Below are 18,957 nucleotides of genomic sequence, written 5' to 3'. Positions count from 1 at the left end.
GGTATCTAACACATATGGTGGCCCAAAATCATTCTAGATTTAGTTTCCTGATGGTTTGCTAAGCCAAAAACCATGACTGCATTTTTTTTACCCACTAAAACAACTTGCATGGTTGGTTTTTAATAACAAGCATTCTCTACATATCATATAAAAAAAAAAAAAAAACCCATGACCAAATACTTCAAAAATGTATGTGCATACTAATTGAGTCAGGTCATTAAGTATTTAATATAAGGGAAATAGACGTGTAAGAAAAGTTACATGGACATGTAAATTTGTTAGAAGTATCATGCTTTTATGTTTCAGTATAAACAAATTTTATAATTAAAGTTCTATTTCTTTTTTGAGAAGAAGTATTTTAATCACAAGAAAGGGTAATGCTTCAATAAATAAATAAAACATTACTCTACGTGCCTGAGTCCCGATTTACGTCTTCATGTAGTCTCTCGAATCAATAGGATATTTTGCAAACTGTTTGTAACTTTTATTAGCGTGTTCCTGCCCTGTTATTCTTGGAAATAGGTATCTGATTTATTGAGTAACTTTCACAAAGCTCACTGGTAATTAAGTGTTCTTTTGGTTTTGCTAATTGCAGTGTGTGGCTGTGATTAACACCAGATTTATGGCTGAAGGTAGTATTTTTTTTTAATCAAAGTAATTGATAGTGGAGGGGGGGAGGAACTGACAACCTCCTTTAGAACAGGTGTCCCCAAGAAGAATTTGTCACAAAGTGTCCAAATCCAAACTGTTGGCAGCTTGTGTGTCTTACTGTGAAGACCTCCTAGGTGAAAATTTTCAGGAAATACTTTTGTAAAATAAAGGTTCAATACAACTGAAGTATTTCAAGTGCTAGAGGGGAATTTGACTTAAAATAGTCAATGCCCAAATTAGGATGTGTTGAAGGAAGAAAATGTTACTGGAATTTAGAGACTAAGGGTGTTTAAAAAAAAAAAAAAAAATCCTTTAAGGAACAAGAAATGTCTACCAGGCCTGTTCTCTTGGGACATACACATCTTCATGTTACTCAGTTCTCATCAACCGCTCTCTTAATGTTATGTGTGAAACTGTATTTTACATGATGCCAGAACAGATCAGTAAAATTTGAAGCCAGAATGACACATCTTTCCGTCTAAATTAATCATTTGACCTTAAGCAAAATAACCGAGTACTTGGAAATCTGTGCGTATGGAAATTGTTTAATAGTATTTGGGGTAAATAACAATTTACCTAGGGGCAGGATTTCCTTGACTGTTTCAAATACTGTTAGTTTATTTTGGCAGCTTGCAGTCATTAATGGTTTAGTGAATAGTTACGTTAGAAGAATTCAACCTTTTTGTTTCTGAAATCATGTTCATAAATCTAGATTCCTCAACTTTTTTTATATCAAACATATAGTATGAAGAATATTTTGCCTTCATACACTAATGTCAGCACAGGCTAATTTCAGTTCTACTCCGTAGGCACTGGTGGGTTGTGGGTTTTTTCCCTCAGGAAATCGTAATTCTTAGTATTTTTTTGAAGACTTGCTTTATGTAATATTTGTCTCCAGATTTGTCTTTCACCTTTCAGTTTTTCTGTGTAAGCATACTCCATTCACAAACAGTTTGTTTTGTCATTTATCTTCAGTTTTTGTTTCTTATTTTCTAGGAATCTCCTGTAAAAACAAAACAAACAAACAAAAAAATCCCTTAATGACATGGTAGAGCTGTTGCATGCTCAACTTAGGATAAGCACTACGACAATGGATGTGAAATCCACCAAGCTTGCGAAACCAGCTGAAGCTGACTCACAATCATAAAATTGCCTGCAGGCTTCTTGCTAATATTCAGTGTCAGGCATAGATTTTCTCATTTCGTGCCTGACACGCATGCTGGGCTACAGGATGATTCAGATAAGAGAAGGGTACTATTAAAAACAGAAAAAAAAAACAAAACCATGAAACCATCAAAAGAAATGGTGGGATTAATGAAACCAAATCTTTTGCTCTCGTGTTTGCTTCAATCCTGGTTTTGTCTGTACCTTCGTGAATGGCACAGAGACAGTTCAGTTGTGTACTTGGCAAAGCAGGGTCCTTAATCTTGTCAATAATTCAGTGTAGATTCAGGGACAACAAATGTTGCTGCACTCAAAGTATTTTTGTCATGTATTAAGTCTCTTAAAGCTTTTGTCTAAACGAATCCGTAGAGGCAGATTCTAGCACGGCCGACTTTCCTTTTCTTCCCACCTTCTCCTCACCTTCTGAGTCTTTTAGATGTCCAGCATACAATGGGAAACAGCCCGATTCAGATGTTTTATGGATTTTTCCAAACTCCTATTTATACATGCAAATGAAACTTTATATAGCAATGAAATACCGATATCAGTTTCTAAATACCATATATATAACGAATTCAGTGTATCTTTTTATCGATGAGAAGGCTAGACCAGGACTACATACCTGTATATTTTGAAAGTTAAATATATAATTACTCCAAAAGGTCGTACACCTCTATCTAATAACTTAAGACAACAAATTGGTCTGTTGTTCATAACAGCTTTTTATGGAAATACCATTTGTCATGTGTTCATATAGCTTTCAAGGTTAATGACAGAATTGATGGAAAGTGACTAGTTTCTTTATACAGCCACCCCTTTTATTTTTTGTTCTTGACTTAAAAAGTAATCTACCTCTTAAAATTTGTAGTTTAATACCTGTTTGGTGAATTTGTGCCACTTTAACTTTGACTTTCACTATCATTCCCATTTTGTTACATTTCTGTTATGGGGACTTCATGTTGAAATACTGTATAAAGCATTTGTAGCAAGTTTAAAAAAATAAAATATTTAAAATTATTTAAATTGTTTTGGACACTTCAATTGTACTATATGTGATTTACATTTTACATTAATTTCATTTTGTTTTCATTTTGGGTTGTTAATCTTGGAGCATGTTCCTGTATTAAAGTTTGCTGTTAGTTATATTGTTTCTTCTATTGGAGAGTGATATAAAGACTATTCTAATGCAAACATTAAAAATTACAATTTGACATGCAAGTGGGGTTGTCATTGCTTTTGAACACTGTAGCCTTGCTGAAGATACTGTAAATGCAGGTAAGCAACTGAAGAGGGATTTTTCTCCTCCGTCCTGGAAGTTGCAGATGTATTAAAAGATCTCTGTGGTGTTGCAAGCACTTAATGACCAACTAGATGGAGCTACCATGACACATTTTATATAACTGTAACCAATAAAGCAAACTTTTTAAAAACTTGTTGGAAACTTGCCTTTTGTATGGAAAGCAGATGTACCCTGAAAATTGGAACAATGTACATCTAGAAGGAATTAAGTGTGCTTGCATCCTTTAGTTGCCTACACCCAGTTCACTCAAGCAAATTTATACCAATTTGACACTTCTGAGTTAGTCTTAGATTTATTTTTTTTTAATTGTGGACACAGTTAATAAATTTAAGCTTAGTTAAAATTGCGCACACCATTTCAACTTTTTTCTGCTATTACAGTGTTCTAATTTTTTGTACTTTAAACTTGTGAAGTAGTTTAATTTCCAAAAATCCATGAAAATAGGTTTGGCTCTGAGAATTTTGGAATCGCACAGAATTACAGAAGGGTAGGGGTTGGAAGGGACCTGTAGAGAGATCATCTAGTCCAGCCCCGAATGTTGTATTCCACGCCCAAGAGACACATTCCGCCTCCTGTAGTGGAGCTGGAAGCATCCATGTCCATATTAGTGCGGCAGTTGGATGGAATAATACAACATCATTAAGACTACCAGTATTACAGTTAGCCCATTTCTGAGCATATTCATTCCTAACCCAGTAGTAAGTGAATATTTTATGTAGTTGTCTATTCAAGTTAATATTTCTGTTTGAATAAGATTCTTTGGCAAGAACTCCCTGTTTCTTTTCTCATGCGGTATGTCATTCCTTGAACATGTTATCTTCTCCATAGGAAAGTTTTCCCTGAATTTTAACTGATAAGGAAAACCTGCTACAATAATGCAGAAGTTTTAACACTGTTCACTGAGTGGTTTTGAGGGCACATCTGCATTATAATAATATACACTGCGGTTTGGTGGTTGCACCCCGATTAAAGAGGTGAATTCTTAGTCTGTCTTACAGCAGCAATTATATCAATTAGGCGGTGGGACAGCCACGGTGAAGTCTGTAGTATTGATAGGGGTTTTACTGTATTTACCTAAGTGAAAACATTTTGGTTTGCATACCCATAGTTGTATTTGGATATTTTACAGGAATTAGGAAATATGAAATAAAGGTAAAAACTCTCCTGCCGTTTTGAAGTTACTGAGGGTGGAATCTAAACTTATCCTTAAATAGTCATTTCGCATCTTTCTTCTGGTACTGAGAGCTGAGGTACCTGTTGGTGTTTGGTCCTACTGCAGTCTTGATGTTTTGATCTTGTAAGGATTTATTAGAGAGATCTAGCCGTGAACTGATCGTAAAGAAACCAGCTCCCTTCCCTCATTCCTTAATATTAGGCAGAAATCCTGTTGCCATTGCCTTTTCTGTTTCTCTGCTGTGGTATTAAATCGGGGTGTGTACCAAGGATGTTGCCACCTTGAGGTGGTTCACACGTGTTCGTACACACCAGTTTTCATGTGAAGTGCTGGATGATTGAGATCTGTATTCCAAAACGAGAGCTCATTACAAAGGAAGAAGTTTCATTCCTAAATAGACTTCTTATCGCACACAGGAAATGTACAACTTTCACAGTTACTATTACATCTCATCTGCATAATTGAATTTCTGTGGCTTTTATAAGTGCCTCTTTGTGATCTGAGTGCAACAATAAAGCTGTAACAATGCCCACAGAGTGCTGACATTTCTTGAAACGCATCCAAATGGGCAATGAAAACAATGAACTTGTCCTGTTTGCAGAGACTGCCTGACGTGCTGGTCAAGATCAGCTCCAGCGTCAGTTTAATAAAAACAGTGATGCCGAAGTGTGGATGGAGGTGGGAGATTCAACACACTGTGTTTGCTTGCTTTTTTTTTTTTTCTTTTTTCCCCTATTATCCAGTTTGCTAGGGTTAAAAACCTGCTTGTATCGGAGAATGTCGTAAATGTGTTGAAGCGTAGGCGTTAGGAGAGAGCCCAGGTGGTGCAGCCAGGCCCCTGCCCAGGGTGGTTCCTGCCCCTCTGCGTTCGCTGCCTGGAGCTGATCGAGGCTCCTGTATTTCTGGTACTACGATTTGTTGGCATTTTGTATTGTAAGCCTTTTATTTAAAGTGTCCTGGTTCATTTCTTGATTATTTTCTTCAGGGAGATGTCACGGAAAATGAGATCCCGGCAATTTGATCTGTAAATTTTCATTTCAAACGTAGAAATGAATAGTACTCCTTCACTTACTGAGGTTTGTGACTTCAGTTCCAAAATTATGGGCTTTTAGTGGAGTCAAGTTCAGCCAAGAAGCTGAGTTGCAAGTGATAACCTGTGGCAGACGAATAGCTTGTGAATGACCTTAAAAAGAGAACTGGGAGGACCTTACATACTAATTCGAGCTTTTATTTACTGAATGTGTGATCTACGCGAGCCACGTAATATTCTGCTTCCATTCATGATGAAAGTGAGCTACAGGATAGATTCTGAACACCAAGTGCTTGCTGGTTTGGATCTGAGATTTTGTGGTAAGTGAATTACGAAAAAGAGGTAAACTTCCACATCTTCAATGTAATGAAACCGGCAAAGAATTAGAAAGAAACTTGGGACTAGCATGAAATTTCATAGTAGTAGTAACTGAAGATACTTTGATACCAACATAGAGCAAAGCTGATTTTAGGTCACCCCTGTACAGTATTTAAAAATATTAATACTTACAGAATTAATACCATATCGTGTTTGGTGTTCTTAAGCTGTAGCTGGAGTTTTGAAAAGCATGCAACAGTTGGATGCACAGATCTTACGGAAGTGTAATGGGAGGTTGTAAAGCTTCACCTACACGGCCACAATAATCTGAATTAATTTCTGAAGTTAACCGCTTCATCTAAACGTTGTGGACAGACAGTTATCCAGTATCTAGTGAACTGGGAGCTAAAAGCTGCTCAAAAGAGGTGCTTTAGAAGACGCTTGGGAATAAAGGACAAATTCAAGTGCTCGAGAGATTTCAAAAAAGCCAGTATGCAGACTGAAATAACCCCCCCGTAGTTTATTTAGCGTTTACGTATGCTATGTGGTGCGTTTTAATTAGATAGCTGCTTACTGTATTTTTTTTGGTAGAACCTGTGTGATTTCATTCATAAGGTGGAGCTGCTTTAGAGGTGACGAGCAGCTCTTGAATGGAAGAGGTTATGTGTAGGACCCGCTGGTATTTTTTGGAGGAGTGGGAAGGTGAGGGAAATAATTCTGGTTTGGAGCAAGATGCAAATAAAACACTTAAGAGAGGCATGATATATAAAGTGTAGTGTTAGTGGTCCATTTTACACCCCAAATAAGAGTGAAAAATGTTAATGTTATTTAAGATGGGTCTTTATCCATATGCATGAATGACTCGATTTCATTTCCTAAGCTGTCTTTGGGATCTTGGCTTTGCAATGGAGGTGGTGTCTTATAGGTATTTTTGGGGTGAAATTAATACCAAGGTAATGCTCAAGCGGTAGCTGAAGTTGGTGCTACTTCGTGCTCATCCCTTACAGTCGGGGGCGGGGGGGGGACGCCCACCTAGGTGTTTCAAATACGAATGGATCATTAGACCAAGAGCGGGGAAGGAAGCGGTTGGTATAAAGCATCCAGTGTCTAATACGAGATCCCTGGCAGAACTCGGCAAGGAACAGGAGGGTTTAGGGTCCCAGTCTGTCTTTGGCCCTCCGTCTCTTCGGCCACTGTCTGCTTTTAAACCTCTTCCTTGGTTAAGAAGAAGCCTCGTTGCTGTTGAGTCACCTCTGGCTGCTGCTCCCCGTGCAGACTTCATCACTTCTCCTCCACAGTTTGCTGATCCTGCATGTTCACTTCTCTTAGTAAGTCTCTAAAAATTGCTTTTGGTCAAGTGTACTTTTGAAAGCATGCATTTGAAAAAGAGTGTTGAAATACTGCTTTTTTTTTTTTTTTTTTTTTTGTTCCTAGATACAAGGCAGTAAAACTGATACTCAAAGGGAATCTTGAGCAGGCATCAAGTTGGAGGGAGGCTTTTTCTTAAGAGATAGGTAGCTGCTTCCTTTTCCTAATTTGTTCAAAGCTTGAGTGGTTTGTGGAACGTAGTACAGTAATCAGCAGCCAGAACTTTGTTTGTATAGATCTCTGCTTATTTTTCATAAGACTTGCATGTTGCTCAAGCCAAACAGGGTCTCTGAGTCATGTTTTGGATGGTGATACTCCCAGAAGCTGCCAAAGGGTTGTGAGAAACAGCTTTGATTATTCAGCGGGTGATGTTCCATTTTTCAGAAGTACAGGCTCAGCGTTCAGTCCGTACGGTGACGCTGGAGGTGTGCTGCCTTTCAGAGGAACAGCAGGACTCGGACTTGCACTCATAAAGCCCTGGGTCGGTCAAAAAAGAGTAATAATCTTGTATCTGGGCCTGTTTCAGCGGAGCCTGCCTCAGTTCCTTCTGCAGTGCAGGCAACGCTGCTCAGTGAAGTTAAATACCTGCAGTAAAGCAAATGCGAGGACTTATTTTCGGGGAAGTGATTCTGTGGGGAGTGCCGGGGGTGTGCAGGGGGTGTGCTGGCTGCCCAGGGCACCCGGAGGCCTGGCAGCGCGTGGAGCCAGCGGAGATCTTGGTGTTGAGCTGCCGACGCTTCTCCAGAGCCACCCCTGGGGGCACTCGGCTTTGGAAGTGCCAGGCGGCCGGAGCAAACTCGCTCCCATGAGCAGATCGTGTGTGAGTAGCAGTCACCTTCCAGCTGTGACTTAATGGTAGAATTTATTTAACACTTCGTTTAGGTACCGTGCTTTCTGCTAAACATTGCAGTGTGGAAGGAGGTGGGAAGATGAGAAATAAGGAATTCTTCTGTCCCTGAGCTGCTTTGAAGAGTTGCGCGCTCCAACTCCGCTGTCGCTGGGGTTTGGCTGAAGTTGTGTTCCCCATTCATTATGGCAAGTGCTTTCACTCCTCCATCTCTTTAAATCAAAAGCACATTTTGTTTTGTGGTTTCTCTCCGAGATCTGCGGGGCTGAGGGGTCGTGCTAGTTCCGCTAGCCACCAGTAATCATTTTCAACTCATTTGGAGTAACCATTTCTGTATAAAGCTAAATAAAAATCAACTACAGTCTTCCCTATGTGTGATAAAGTTTTCTCATTCTTCTTCTCTGTCGTGAATGTGATTCAGTAGATACAAACCTTTTATCCAATTATCAGATTAGATTACTTGACAGTGGAGAATTTGTATTTGAGTACTGCTATTTTTAATCCAACGTTCTTCACCTTTTGGCTCGCACAATGCTCTGTGCTCCTTTAAAAGGGCAGGAAGATAAATTGCTGATGTGATACTGTTCATCTAAATTTATAGGCCTAGGCCAAGATTTCTTAAAGTGACTAATAATTTCTTTGAGCTGGATTTGAAGTACCGTGAAGGAGACTGATGTTCCGAAAGCTCGGTAGCCATCCTCAGTGCTGAGTCCCTTTAAAGGGGCTACTTTAGATCACTAGCTGCTTTTGAACATCTAGTCATGTTTAAGTAAAATGGGATCGATAGATTAATTTTATGTAGTCCCCCAGGCACAGTATGAGATTTATTCCACCAGTTCTCAGTGTTGGTTTGATGTTCACCACGAGGAGACTGAAGCAGGATTTCACTGGGAGTGGGACTCCGTCAACAATGGAGAAACTGGGAACTCTAGAGCACATGTGTGTGAAGCAATTTTTGAGTTGTTGTGGGGGAGCAATGCTACTTTGAAGGTATTAAGTTCTTTGAACAGCTGTGGTTAGGCAGTGCTGCTGGGTATCTTCTGGAAAGTGGAGAACGCAGGGATCTCAGTAACAGGTTTTTCCAGTTTACGTTCATGAAAGGCCCGGCCATAAAATCATAATATTCATGTTATGTCCTTTAGCGTCACGTGATTGCAAGATAAAAAGCCTGACGTGTTCCAGCTTTTTGGCCGCTTTCATAAATAAACGCACGTAAGTCTCAAAATAGCTGCAGTTCAGCACGTTAAGATCCTTTTTGCTTTCTGCAGCTCCCCCTGTTCTCCACGCAGAGGCAGGGCGCTTCTGCGGGGGACAGACACATTCTCCTTAAGAAAATTCTATCCACAGACCTTTTTGTCCTGCTAAATACTTTGTTTCACTCAAAAAAAAAAAAAATTAAAAAGGTTGGTGACGTTAATTGGTGCTTGATGTTTTTCGAAGTCCGTGTGTTGTGTGTTTACTTTCCCATGAAGCAATAGGCTGGTGCAAGAGAGCACACGCCGGCCGGGTGAGCAGCGCGATGCTTTGGTTCTCCCTGAGAGCAGAAAGCCCCAAAATCTCATTTATCCACCCGCTGTGTCCCCCGTGCGTGGCTTCTGGCCTGTAAAATTACCAAACTAATTCTGCAAAGCCAAGAAATGAGGCTTAATCATCCACGCTTCTCCATCTTTTTTTTTTTGTTTCCTAGGCAGTCAGTTATTGTAGAAGTCAGTCTGTGTCACCGTAGACATTGTTTTATTTAAGAGGAGTAAATGCTTTTGATAGAATATATCGCTGATGTCTGTTGTTAGGAGATGAGCCAGAGAGTGTGCGTCTCTGCAATTTTGGATCATATGTATGGTTGGTTGGGTTTTTTTTCCTTTTTAGATTAGGAGTGTAGAACTGTAAGTGCTGCGAGTAAAACACACTTTAATTGAGGTAAAATTGTGAACCGAAATTCTGTGATGACTTTGTTCGCTGAATTTCACCGGCGTGACGGGCAACCGTATCAGATGGCTCCAGCCTTCATTCCCACAAGTAACGTGGCTTATTTTTTCTGGGACATTTCTAGTGAATTAAACTGGCAGCTTGGAAGAATGTGAATTGCACAAGTAGGGTAGAAGACAAGGTAATTTGCATTAAAAATACCAAATGTATTTTGAGAATGTCTGAGGGAAGGGTGCGTGCCAGGATCTGGCATTTCTCTAGCCGCCTAGTTTGCCTGTGCTGCTCCTTTCAAGGCTCAGTGGCTTAGGAAGGGTTTTGGAAGGAGGAATTGGGTTTAGACAAAGGAGGTGAGACTTCTCAAGTGTTCAGGAGACAATTTAACCCGGGGAGCAGTAATGCAGCGGGATAAGGGAACCTTTGCCTTTGGTCCTGCCTCTGTTATAAGACTACAGATTTTCTGGGCGATTTTGGCAAATCACTTCCCTTTTGACTCAGTTCTGAAAAATGGGGATTGTGGTACTGCCTCGTATCACAGAAAACTTTCAGCTCCAAGGCTGTAAGAGTGTAAGACCTGGGATGTAGTGTATTTTTATTGCAGCAAGTCTCAGCAAATTCAGCGATTTGTGTCTCTCTCTAGTTAGGATGTGCTTTTGGTTGAGACAGAGAGAGGTTTAGGCCCTGGCTACATGTAAAAAAAAGCGTCATTTAACTTCTGGTTTAGCTTTATAGCTAGTACATTTACCAAAACGCTTTATCCTGAGTTAAAAGTCTTAGTTGACAGGGAAAACTCAGTGGAGACGTGTCCCTCCTGCTGCCCGACATTTGGTTTCTGTGCCCTTTTTCTTGCAAGCACAGTACGTTTTTTGGTGTTACTCCCTTTTTTTCCTTTTTTGTCATTTTTTACCCTTTTTTTCTGGCTAGGACCGTTCCTAAACAAGGGAGCGGAGGGGGCTGGATGTAGCGTGGGGGGTGCTGTCTGTCTGCTGCCGCGGGGTCCGGGCCGTGGACTGTGCGCGGTGCTTTGGGGCTGGGGCTCAGCCCGTGGACAACTCACTGCTGGGCTGCGTCGGCACGGGGTGCTCAGGAATTCCTTTTCTTTTGCCTGTCTCCGGTTACCCCGGCCACGGGTGATGGCGAAAGCAGGTGCAAAGTGACAGCGCTCAAAATAGCCATCTCAAGAACTGTTCCTCCGTGCGATGGGGGTATTCCAGCTCCCCCCGGCTCTGAGTTGAGCTTGCCTTGCAAGCCCGGGGAGTTACTCCTGAGACATCCAGGCATCCCTGCGTGTCTTTACACAGGCTCTTTAAAGACGGGAGTTACCAATCCGCTGTGGTTTAATAGCGGTACAGAGGAGGGCACTGATTTCCTAATGGCTTTCCCAAAGCAAAGATCGCTGCTCTGCCGCTGCCGGTCTTCGCGTGTGGTTTCAGTGCAGGGCTAGTTGGGAGCAGGATGGCAAGGCGACAGTAAGAACTCCAGTAAGAACTCAGTCCCAGTTTCTATCTAGAAAAACAATCCCTTTTTTTCCTCTAATCCTCAGCTTCCGAATAATAAGCCAATGATCTATTAGCTTTGAAGCTAGGTGAAGTTAGGGGGTGAAAGATCCCTTTAGCGTATTGTTTTTCGGGGAGGACGAGGGCTGTGCCTTTGAAAACGCAGGTCAGATTTTCTCAGATGCTTTGTCTCCTTGGATTTGAGGCTTTTTTTTTTTCCTCATGTTTCCCACAGAATTTCGGCATTGGCTCATTGTGTGCAGTAACACACAGATGTTATTGATTATAGAAGAACTTCTACAAGTCATAATTAATTTTTTGACATTAGGCATTACTTAAATGGAAACATTCTAAATAAAAAGGAACTAAAATTTCTCTCTCCTAGTTATAGTAAAGAACTGAAGCCAAACAAACTGAACTTATTTGGGATATTCTGCTGTTTCCCTTGGTAATGGTCCTTATATGGGACAACAAAATCTGGCTTTTGTTGACTTCCTCGTTACCACTTTCTGATTCTTACACACTAAATGAATGCCTCAGTATTAAACTCACAAAGGCTGGAGAGGATGGTTTACAGACAACAATAACAAAACTTTGGCAGGCTATTTTAACCACACACTTTAATTTGGAAATAATTGAATTGCTTACTTTTCAAAAATTCTGTGGTTTTCTTTTCTGTGTTGTAATGGAAAATTTTGCACTTTCCGTCTAACTTGCAGTTACACTGCGCTGCAAAATCTGTACGTCGGGACGAACAATAATTGAAATCTCCTTTAAAGGGTGTATATTGAACTCTTAAAAATAACCTGGAGAAAAACCTAACTTTTAACTTTTCTTAGACGTGTTGTTACTCAAAAAAATTCTATTTCAAAAGGTGTTTCCTTGGAAGAGCGTAAGTAGTTGGTTTTGGTTAGACTTTTGAAGAATTTGCATATACCAGGTAGGTATGTAATTACCGCCCGTACGGGGGGGCGCAGGTGCGAGGGGCGGCAGGCATGCATCTGCATGCACCAAGGAGGTACAAGTATGTGCGAGATAGCAAAAGGTGCTGAATTTAAAAACAAATAGGGGATTTTTTTAAATCTTTTAGTGTAAGGACCTTTAGCCTGGGTATACCTTTGAACTGAGATTGTATGTGCAGAATACGGCGTACGCCTTTCTGCGTCCCTTGCTTTGACTCGTGTTCTGGAAATCAGAGTCGACAGAGGTGTAATACTGTCACTGAAAATCTCTGATTTTCTCTTCCACTTCGGGATTCTTGGAGTTAATTTAAAATTTGCAGTGAGATAATGTATCATCTGCGGTGAAGGCACGATAAAAGGCTAAAGGCGCCGTAGCGACCTGTACGTGTCACTGTCAAGGCTGACAGCGCTAGGGTGGCAAAAGTGTACTTTGACCTTGGGAAGAATGACCAGATGTGGCATTAGGCTTATGTGAAGTAAAATTCCTTTTCCGTAAATAGGTATTTTAAGACCTGATATGGACTGTCCTGAGCAAACAGACCGTGACTCTTTTAGTTGTTCTTTACATAGCGCTGGATTTGTCTGTCCGTCCCACTTGGAGGGTCTCTAACTGGGGCATCGGGTGGGAGGCTGGACGCTGCTTCCAGTTGACGTTGTCTGTTTCCTACTCAAATAAACTAACAGAGTAAGTTCAGAACAAGGCAAAAAAACCCCCTCTTGCCATCAGAAGTGGCTCTCAGTATTTGCAGTGTGGGTGCAGTGTAGGGTTTTTTCTCGTCGCTTACTAAAGCCCCTGTAGCCCCCTAAAGCATGTGTCTGTTTTTCCCCCCCCCGCCCCGGTACCCTGATGCATGTGTATGAGTTTCTTCTGCCTCTTTGTACAGTTACAGGCTCCGCATGGCCTCTAGATGTCCCTCCTCCTCTTCGCATAACACCAGCACCAGGCAAGGCAAGAAATCCAACTGCGCCGCATCCCACTTCTTCAAGGAATAGACTCTTCTGCACGTCCAACCAAACCAGGTACAGCCACACGCCCCGGCAGGATGCGCCGAGCTCATCTGTCTTGTCTTTCTGTGGGCAAGGAGTGCCAAGCACTTGACAGATGTTATCCCAGCCTCAGAACACCCAAAGTGGCGTTGCTCTTGTAACTGGTCGCTGATAAGAACGCAGGCGTGAAGGGGGAGAGTGAGGTGCCCTACATCAGGAATAGGGACAAGGTCTTCTCTAGCGATGTGTGCTCGGATCCTCTGGATCAAAAGGATCTGTTGGGGCAGACTTGGCTCTTTAGCCTTATGGAAGATGGAAGGAGAGTTTTCTTTTCGCTTACGAGCTTTTAAGACCTGAGGCGTTGCTCCTCTCGATCCTGTGGGGAGCTTGAAGATGGCGGTAATTTTTGTAAGGATGGGGTTCGTCCCCATCTCTCGCTGTATCTGATCGCAGTAGTGGGCAAAGTCCTTGGAGATCTCTTAAGCTGAATGGGTAAACCCTGAACAAATATTAACTCTGACCAAAAAAAACCCAGAAATTGCCTGGCAATGTGTCTTATGGCTGGCTGCTTTGGTTGAATGCCAGAAGCTCAAAGACCAGTATTACAATGCAAATTGTGGTGCCAGGATAACAGACAGACACGTTGGTTGGGCTTGTGGTGAGATAAACTGGTGTAATGAAGCTGTACGGGCTTGGACAAATTAGTGATCTGGTCTGGTGTTCTTGGTGAAGCTGAAGTGACTTCGGGTTGGTTGACTTCAGACAAGACACTGTCTTCTGCTCTTTCATTTCCCTACCTGTAACATGCCGATAATCACCTCCTTTGTACTGGTGTAATAGCTCAGGAACATTATACTTACGTGTATAAAGGTAAAGGTGAGAATGAGCAAAATCAGATGCTGCAGCCTGAAATTTATTCTTTGTTAAGTATGTTCAAAAAATAACATTTTGGGGAAAAGTTAGGAAAATGCTAAGTTTACTACCTCCCGAATAACGAGAGTGGTTGCTAATGAGGTGTTAACATCCCTAACTGTGGCATGGACCCTTTAGTCGTGGGAAACCCAAGCAGAAGTTAAATCATGGGCATCTCCCCTGCGCGGCACTCCCTGGGTGACTTGCTGGGCAGTTACTCTGACTAATTAATCTTGAAGCTGGCTCTGATTAAACACAACTCTCTGTGTATTTGCAGGTACTAGGAACTTTTGACCTGCTTTTTCTGAGAGGAGGTGAGACCGGTTCCTCTGGAGAGAACAGGGATGGCGGTTTCTCCTGCTGGAAGCAACGGCACGCTCCTGTCACATTGTCCTTCCTTCCAGAGGGAGAGGGAGAGGGTGCAGAGCAGGGCTCCTGCCTTCTCCAGAGAGTGATGAACTGTGGATGCTGGTGAGATGACAGGGTGATCGCCGGGTGCCCTGTCGTGTGGAGGCCACGCGTCAACAGCCAGCGGAACAGCATGGAGAAACGTTCAGACATTTGCAGGCGGATTAACCGTGTTCATTGGGTTGATGGGTCTGGATGAGTCTCCTCTTTCTGGTAGAACACAGAGGGGTTTAACATACTATGCAATTAAATTCTGAAAAGACTGTTACATCATTTTAGTTTCTACTTTGCATCCTCACGGGTGAAGAACTGGGCATCCCACAAAAACCCACTGAAGGGAGTGGGAGGTTTCGCTGAGGTTTCCACATCTGAAGTCTGTGGGTTCCCCAGTCCCGACCGTGTACCATTAGCTTTAACGGGCATGATGCCATTGCTTCCCAAGTGCGTCAGGACCCACTTTTTCTTTTTTTTTTCTTTTGTTTTTTTTTTGGAAGCCCACCTGCTAAGTGATGGCTGTGAAACGCACTGGTAGCCCAGTTTCATAAAGGGACAAGCATCCATTTCTCGCAAGCTGCCATGACATTTGTTGCCAGTCTGGTACTCTTGGTATAGTCGGGATTGCTTTTTTTTTTAGTGAGAGGATCAAACACGCGTGTTGCTGCGCAGTATCAAGCAACATTTTCCTTGAAATACGGAGCTTGTGTTTGCAACCCTCAATACAAGCGTGTTTAGTTTCAGTGGTCCTGCAGAGGGGGCATCCGTGAAGGTAGCTGGCAGCCAGTAAAGACAAGTTGCAGAAACACCCAGGTCAGTCAGTAAAACGCCGTAAAACGCAGTGCAAAAAGGTCTCTTACCTCTTGCTCCAAAATGGTGACAATCACACACGGGTGCATCGTCTGGCAGGGCGCTCCTCCAGCCCCTGCAGATTTCACCTCCGAGATGAAGGGTTCCGTCTGTCAAGACAAGTTTTTGCAGGATCCCTGCTAACGTAGAGTCTGGGTTTGGGATTTTTCAAGGAGGCCAAGAGGGTCGATTGCCCTGTTTCCCCCTTATTTCGGTCAATTTATTCCTCTCCTTGCCTTTGCACTCCACACAGATCAGCACACGTCTGTGTATGCACACATTAGCTAAGAAAAAACAAGTGCCCGGTTGATACTCCTTCCCACCACCCGAAAAAAAAGACAAAAAAAGGATCAATTTTATATATAGCTACATATAAATATATGACATATATATATTAATATATATATGTATGAAATTGCTGAAAACAGTTAATTTTTTTGTAGTTTTGATGAAAATCAAATTGCTCAGAATGAATACAAAAGCTTTAAACAGGAAACATTGGTTTTGTTCACCGTAAAACTGTTGCAGCTACATGTTGTTTGAGCTGGGAGAGAAAAGGTCTTCAGGATCTTGTATTACCTAGCTACAGATTTTTTATTTTTTTCTTGATAAACCCCTGTTGGAGTCCTTCTAAGTGCAATTGTGGTTTGGGGGAAGGCTGAGATGTTGAGAACTAGATGAGCCATACAAAGCTACATCCCCTCCCGTGCTGGAAGTGATGCTTCCAGTTGAAGACTGTGAGAGCGTTGAGATACAGGCTTTGTGGGGAGAGCTTGCGCCATTGCTGGCTGCTCCGTCTCTTTACGAGAGCGGAGAGTCTCTAGGATTTGTCCCCTCTTGAGCCTTTTTGCTAGCAATAATTTTCTCTTGAAATACGCGACGTACTACTTCCAAACAAAGGCTGAAATTTTTCGTAGCAGCCTGGGAAGACCGAGATTCTCATTATTCATTAAAACTAGTCGGAAGCGAGTATCCAAATCTGCTAGGCAGCTTGGTAGGTCTTGGTCAAATAGCACAGAAATTAAGTTTCCTGGCCTTATGTGTATCTCAAAGAAGCTGGCGTGCACATACAGCTCTCTCATCACTTTGGCTCACTTTAGTTTTGCACGTTATCCTTCTTATTTTCTCTCCACGTTTTCTCCTTCTCATCACCTAGTATTAGTATGGTAAACCCTGTTCTTTCAAACAGGAATCTCCTTCCTGTGTGTCTGGACAGCATCTAGATCATTCGAAAGATGAATACACAGTGCTAATAAAACCCAGCTCCGATATACTCTGTCTTAAAGTACCACTATGATACGCCCTTGATTTTCCCAGCGCAGCTTCGTTAGGCGTTTTGTCGAAGACGGCGCTTACTGTATAAATTTTCGCTGGTCGCATGAGGACCGTTGCTGAGGAAGAGCTTTCTTGCCGTGCAGCCCAAATCCTGCTTGAAACAATCAGTTCTTCTGAGACCCACTCAACTTCCAGCAACAGTAAGTTAAATTAAGTACAGAGTTTCTGGCACGGATGCTGCTGAGTTTAGTGCCTTTGAGGCATACCAATGAGGTTATTAGAGGTCACTTTTGTGCAATTTATTTTTGCTGCTTTTTTTAGAGTGGTATTAACTATAATAACTGACGGACTCAAGGAGAGAAGTGTGTAAATTGTTGTGATATACAAACATTTTTTCCCCAGAGAAATTCTGGTTTATCACACAAGCCTGTAAATATGTATTTACAATTTTAAAAGCACGTCTTTATGTCCCTGGTTGTAAATGCTCCGTTTTTAAAGTTTTATAACCTGTGTTACTCAACCAAGAGACCAGAGCACACGGCTTTATATTGTACTGGTCTGTTTGAAGGATCCATTACGGTCTAAGCTGTGGCAGAGAATTATCCACGCCACTGACAAGAAATAACCCGTGGTCGCACCAGATTTTCATCATTTTCCCTCAGATAACAAATGCAGTTTTTTGGGGAGGGTGGGGGAGTTGATTTTTCTTGCAGAAAAAAGCAGCAGTTCAAAATGGTGTCGTTTCTCTAGAACGAGGAGGATATTTTATTCACAGGAAATTCAGGAAAGTATGCCTTTTTTTTCTTTTTTTTTTTTTTTTGCAAGGCAGAATTTCACAGTTTTGCAGCAAATTTTTAACCTCCCCCGTGCCTGCTGATGAAACGTGAAATTTTGCCCTTGACTGATATCACAAGTTCTTGTGAAAATTCAAGGAGAGGGTGGGGAAAAAGCTCAGGTTTTGCATGTAGGAATTTGCGAGGCCGACACCGGTAGCTCTGCAGTGCTCTCGTGACAATGCTGAGGCTGAAAAGTTTATTAAAAATAAACTGTGTGGAGATGTGGTATTACCTGGTTGGTGCTGGCGTTCTGAACATCGCTCTGGAAGACTGAAAGCTCTGTTGTCTGTCCGCCTTGTAAAGAAAAAGAACAACAATAAATTAATGTGACAAGCCGCGTCATGGAAACATTTATCATTATTTCCCCAAAGGAAGTCTTCAAAAAATGGAGATGCAGCGTATTGTGGCTCTGAAGTGGCTGAATGGTTTGCTGAGGGAAGTGCTGGGGCTCGGTGGCAGCCATCCGTCACTGCTGCGGGGGCCGCGGTCTTTAAAAACGGTAGCAGATACGACAAACAGGTTTGGGAACAGTTGAAGTATAGGTATTAATATTAATTTCACATAGGCTAAAACTGGCTCTTTCGCCCCAGAAAATCCGAAGATTCCTTATGCATTATAAATCTGACCTGTTAATAAAAAAATCGCCGGTGTCACCACGGCGTGGCGTTGCCTGCAGCAGCCGAACAGTCAGTCAGCCTCCTGTGCAGCGTTGCAGCCTACCTGGTTTTTATTAAATAGCGTTCAGTTTCTGTCGGGTTCGGAGTGATCAGATTTTGCCGAACTGTCATTCTCTCCCTGCATGAGAACCTTCTGAAATACTCTTTAACTAAATAGCTACGTACTCTCTTTCATCTGTCCGTGCTGGCATGTGAAGCAGCACTAATTACCCCTTTTTATAGGAGCTGTCGCTGTTTTGGAGATTACCTTCAAAAACAGGTAAACCTTTAAAAACAAGGAGAAAAAACATTCTTGAAACAAAGCTACTGCCTTAATCCTGTTCCCTGTTACCCCCGTGCGTGTCACGCTGCTGGCACTGCCAGGAGGCAGAGGGACAGGGACGACATGGCATGTCCCCGCACAGAATCTCAGTTATGAAAACCGCTTGGGCCGTTTCATTTTTTTGGTGCCAGTGCCAGCTGCAAATAAGTCCTTCAAGGCTATAGGACCTACAGAATATTGTGTGTGCTGAAGAGAAAAAACATCTTAGAGGACATGGAGGACACAAGTGCGTCACACCTGATGTCCCCAACAGCTTGTCATCTATGTGAGATGGGTCAGAACGGTAGAAATAGCAATGTACATCAGGCACTGCTGAGCAGTACCATTTTCCCGGGTTATGAGCAATGGAGCCTTTCCCCTCGGGGTCGCAGGCTTGCATCAAGCCAAGGTCATGGCTCAGAATCATAGAATCACAGAATGGTTTGGGTGGGAAGGGACCTTAAAGCCCACCCAGTGCCACCCCC

General features: G+C 42.2%; 1 protein-coding gene across 4 annotated transcripts in view; it reads left to right on the top strand.

The window, feature by feature from the left end:
- Positions 1-17,843, top strand: part of PRDM2 (PR/SET domain 2) — a 72,179-nt gene extending 54,336 nt beyond the window's left edge. For 2 of the 4 annotated variants that reach the window (XM_063353542.1, XM_063353546.1), the window contains 2 exons: positions 13,118-13,253; positions 14,410-17,843. In XM_063353542.1, coding sequence (XP_063209612.1) covers positions 13,118-13,226 — 109 coding nt within the window. In that variant the 3' untranslated portion in view covers positions 13,227-13,253; positions 14,410-17,843. Of the gene's footprint in view, positions 1-595; positions 633-1,647; positions 3,027-13,117; positions 13,254-14,409 lie in introns of those variants that run through there. The other 2 variants (XM_063353545.1, XM_063353544.1) reach the window with 2 other exon arrangements.
- The last annotated feature ends 1,114 nt before the right edge of the window (positions 17,844-18,957 follow it).

The sequence above is a fragment of the Chroicocephalus ridibundus genome, chromosome 16 (genome assembly GCF_963924245.1).
Source record: "Chroicocephalus ridibundus chromosome 16, bChrRid1.1, whole genome shotgun sequence".
In the NCBI taxonomy this organism is placed as follows: domain Eukaryota; kingdom Metazoa; phylum Chordata; class Aves; order Charadriiformes; family Laridae; genus Chroicocephalus; species Chroicocephalus ridibundus.
The sequence above is the reverse complement of the archived record's forward strand: the minus strand, read 5'-3'. Positions and strand labels throughout refer to the sequence as shown.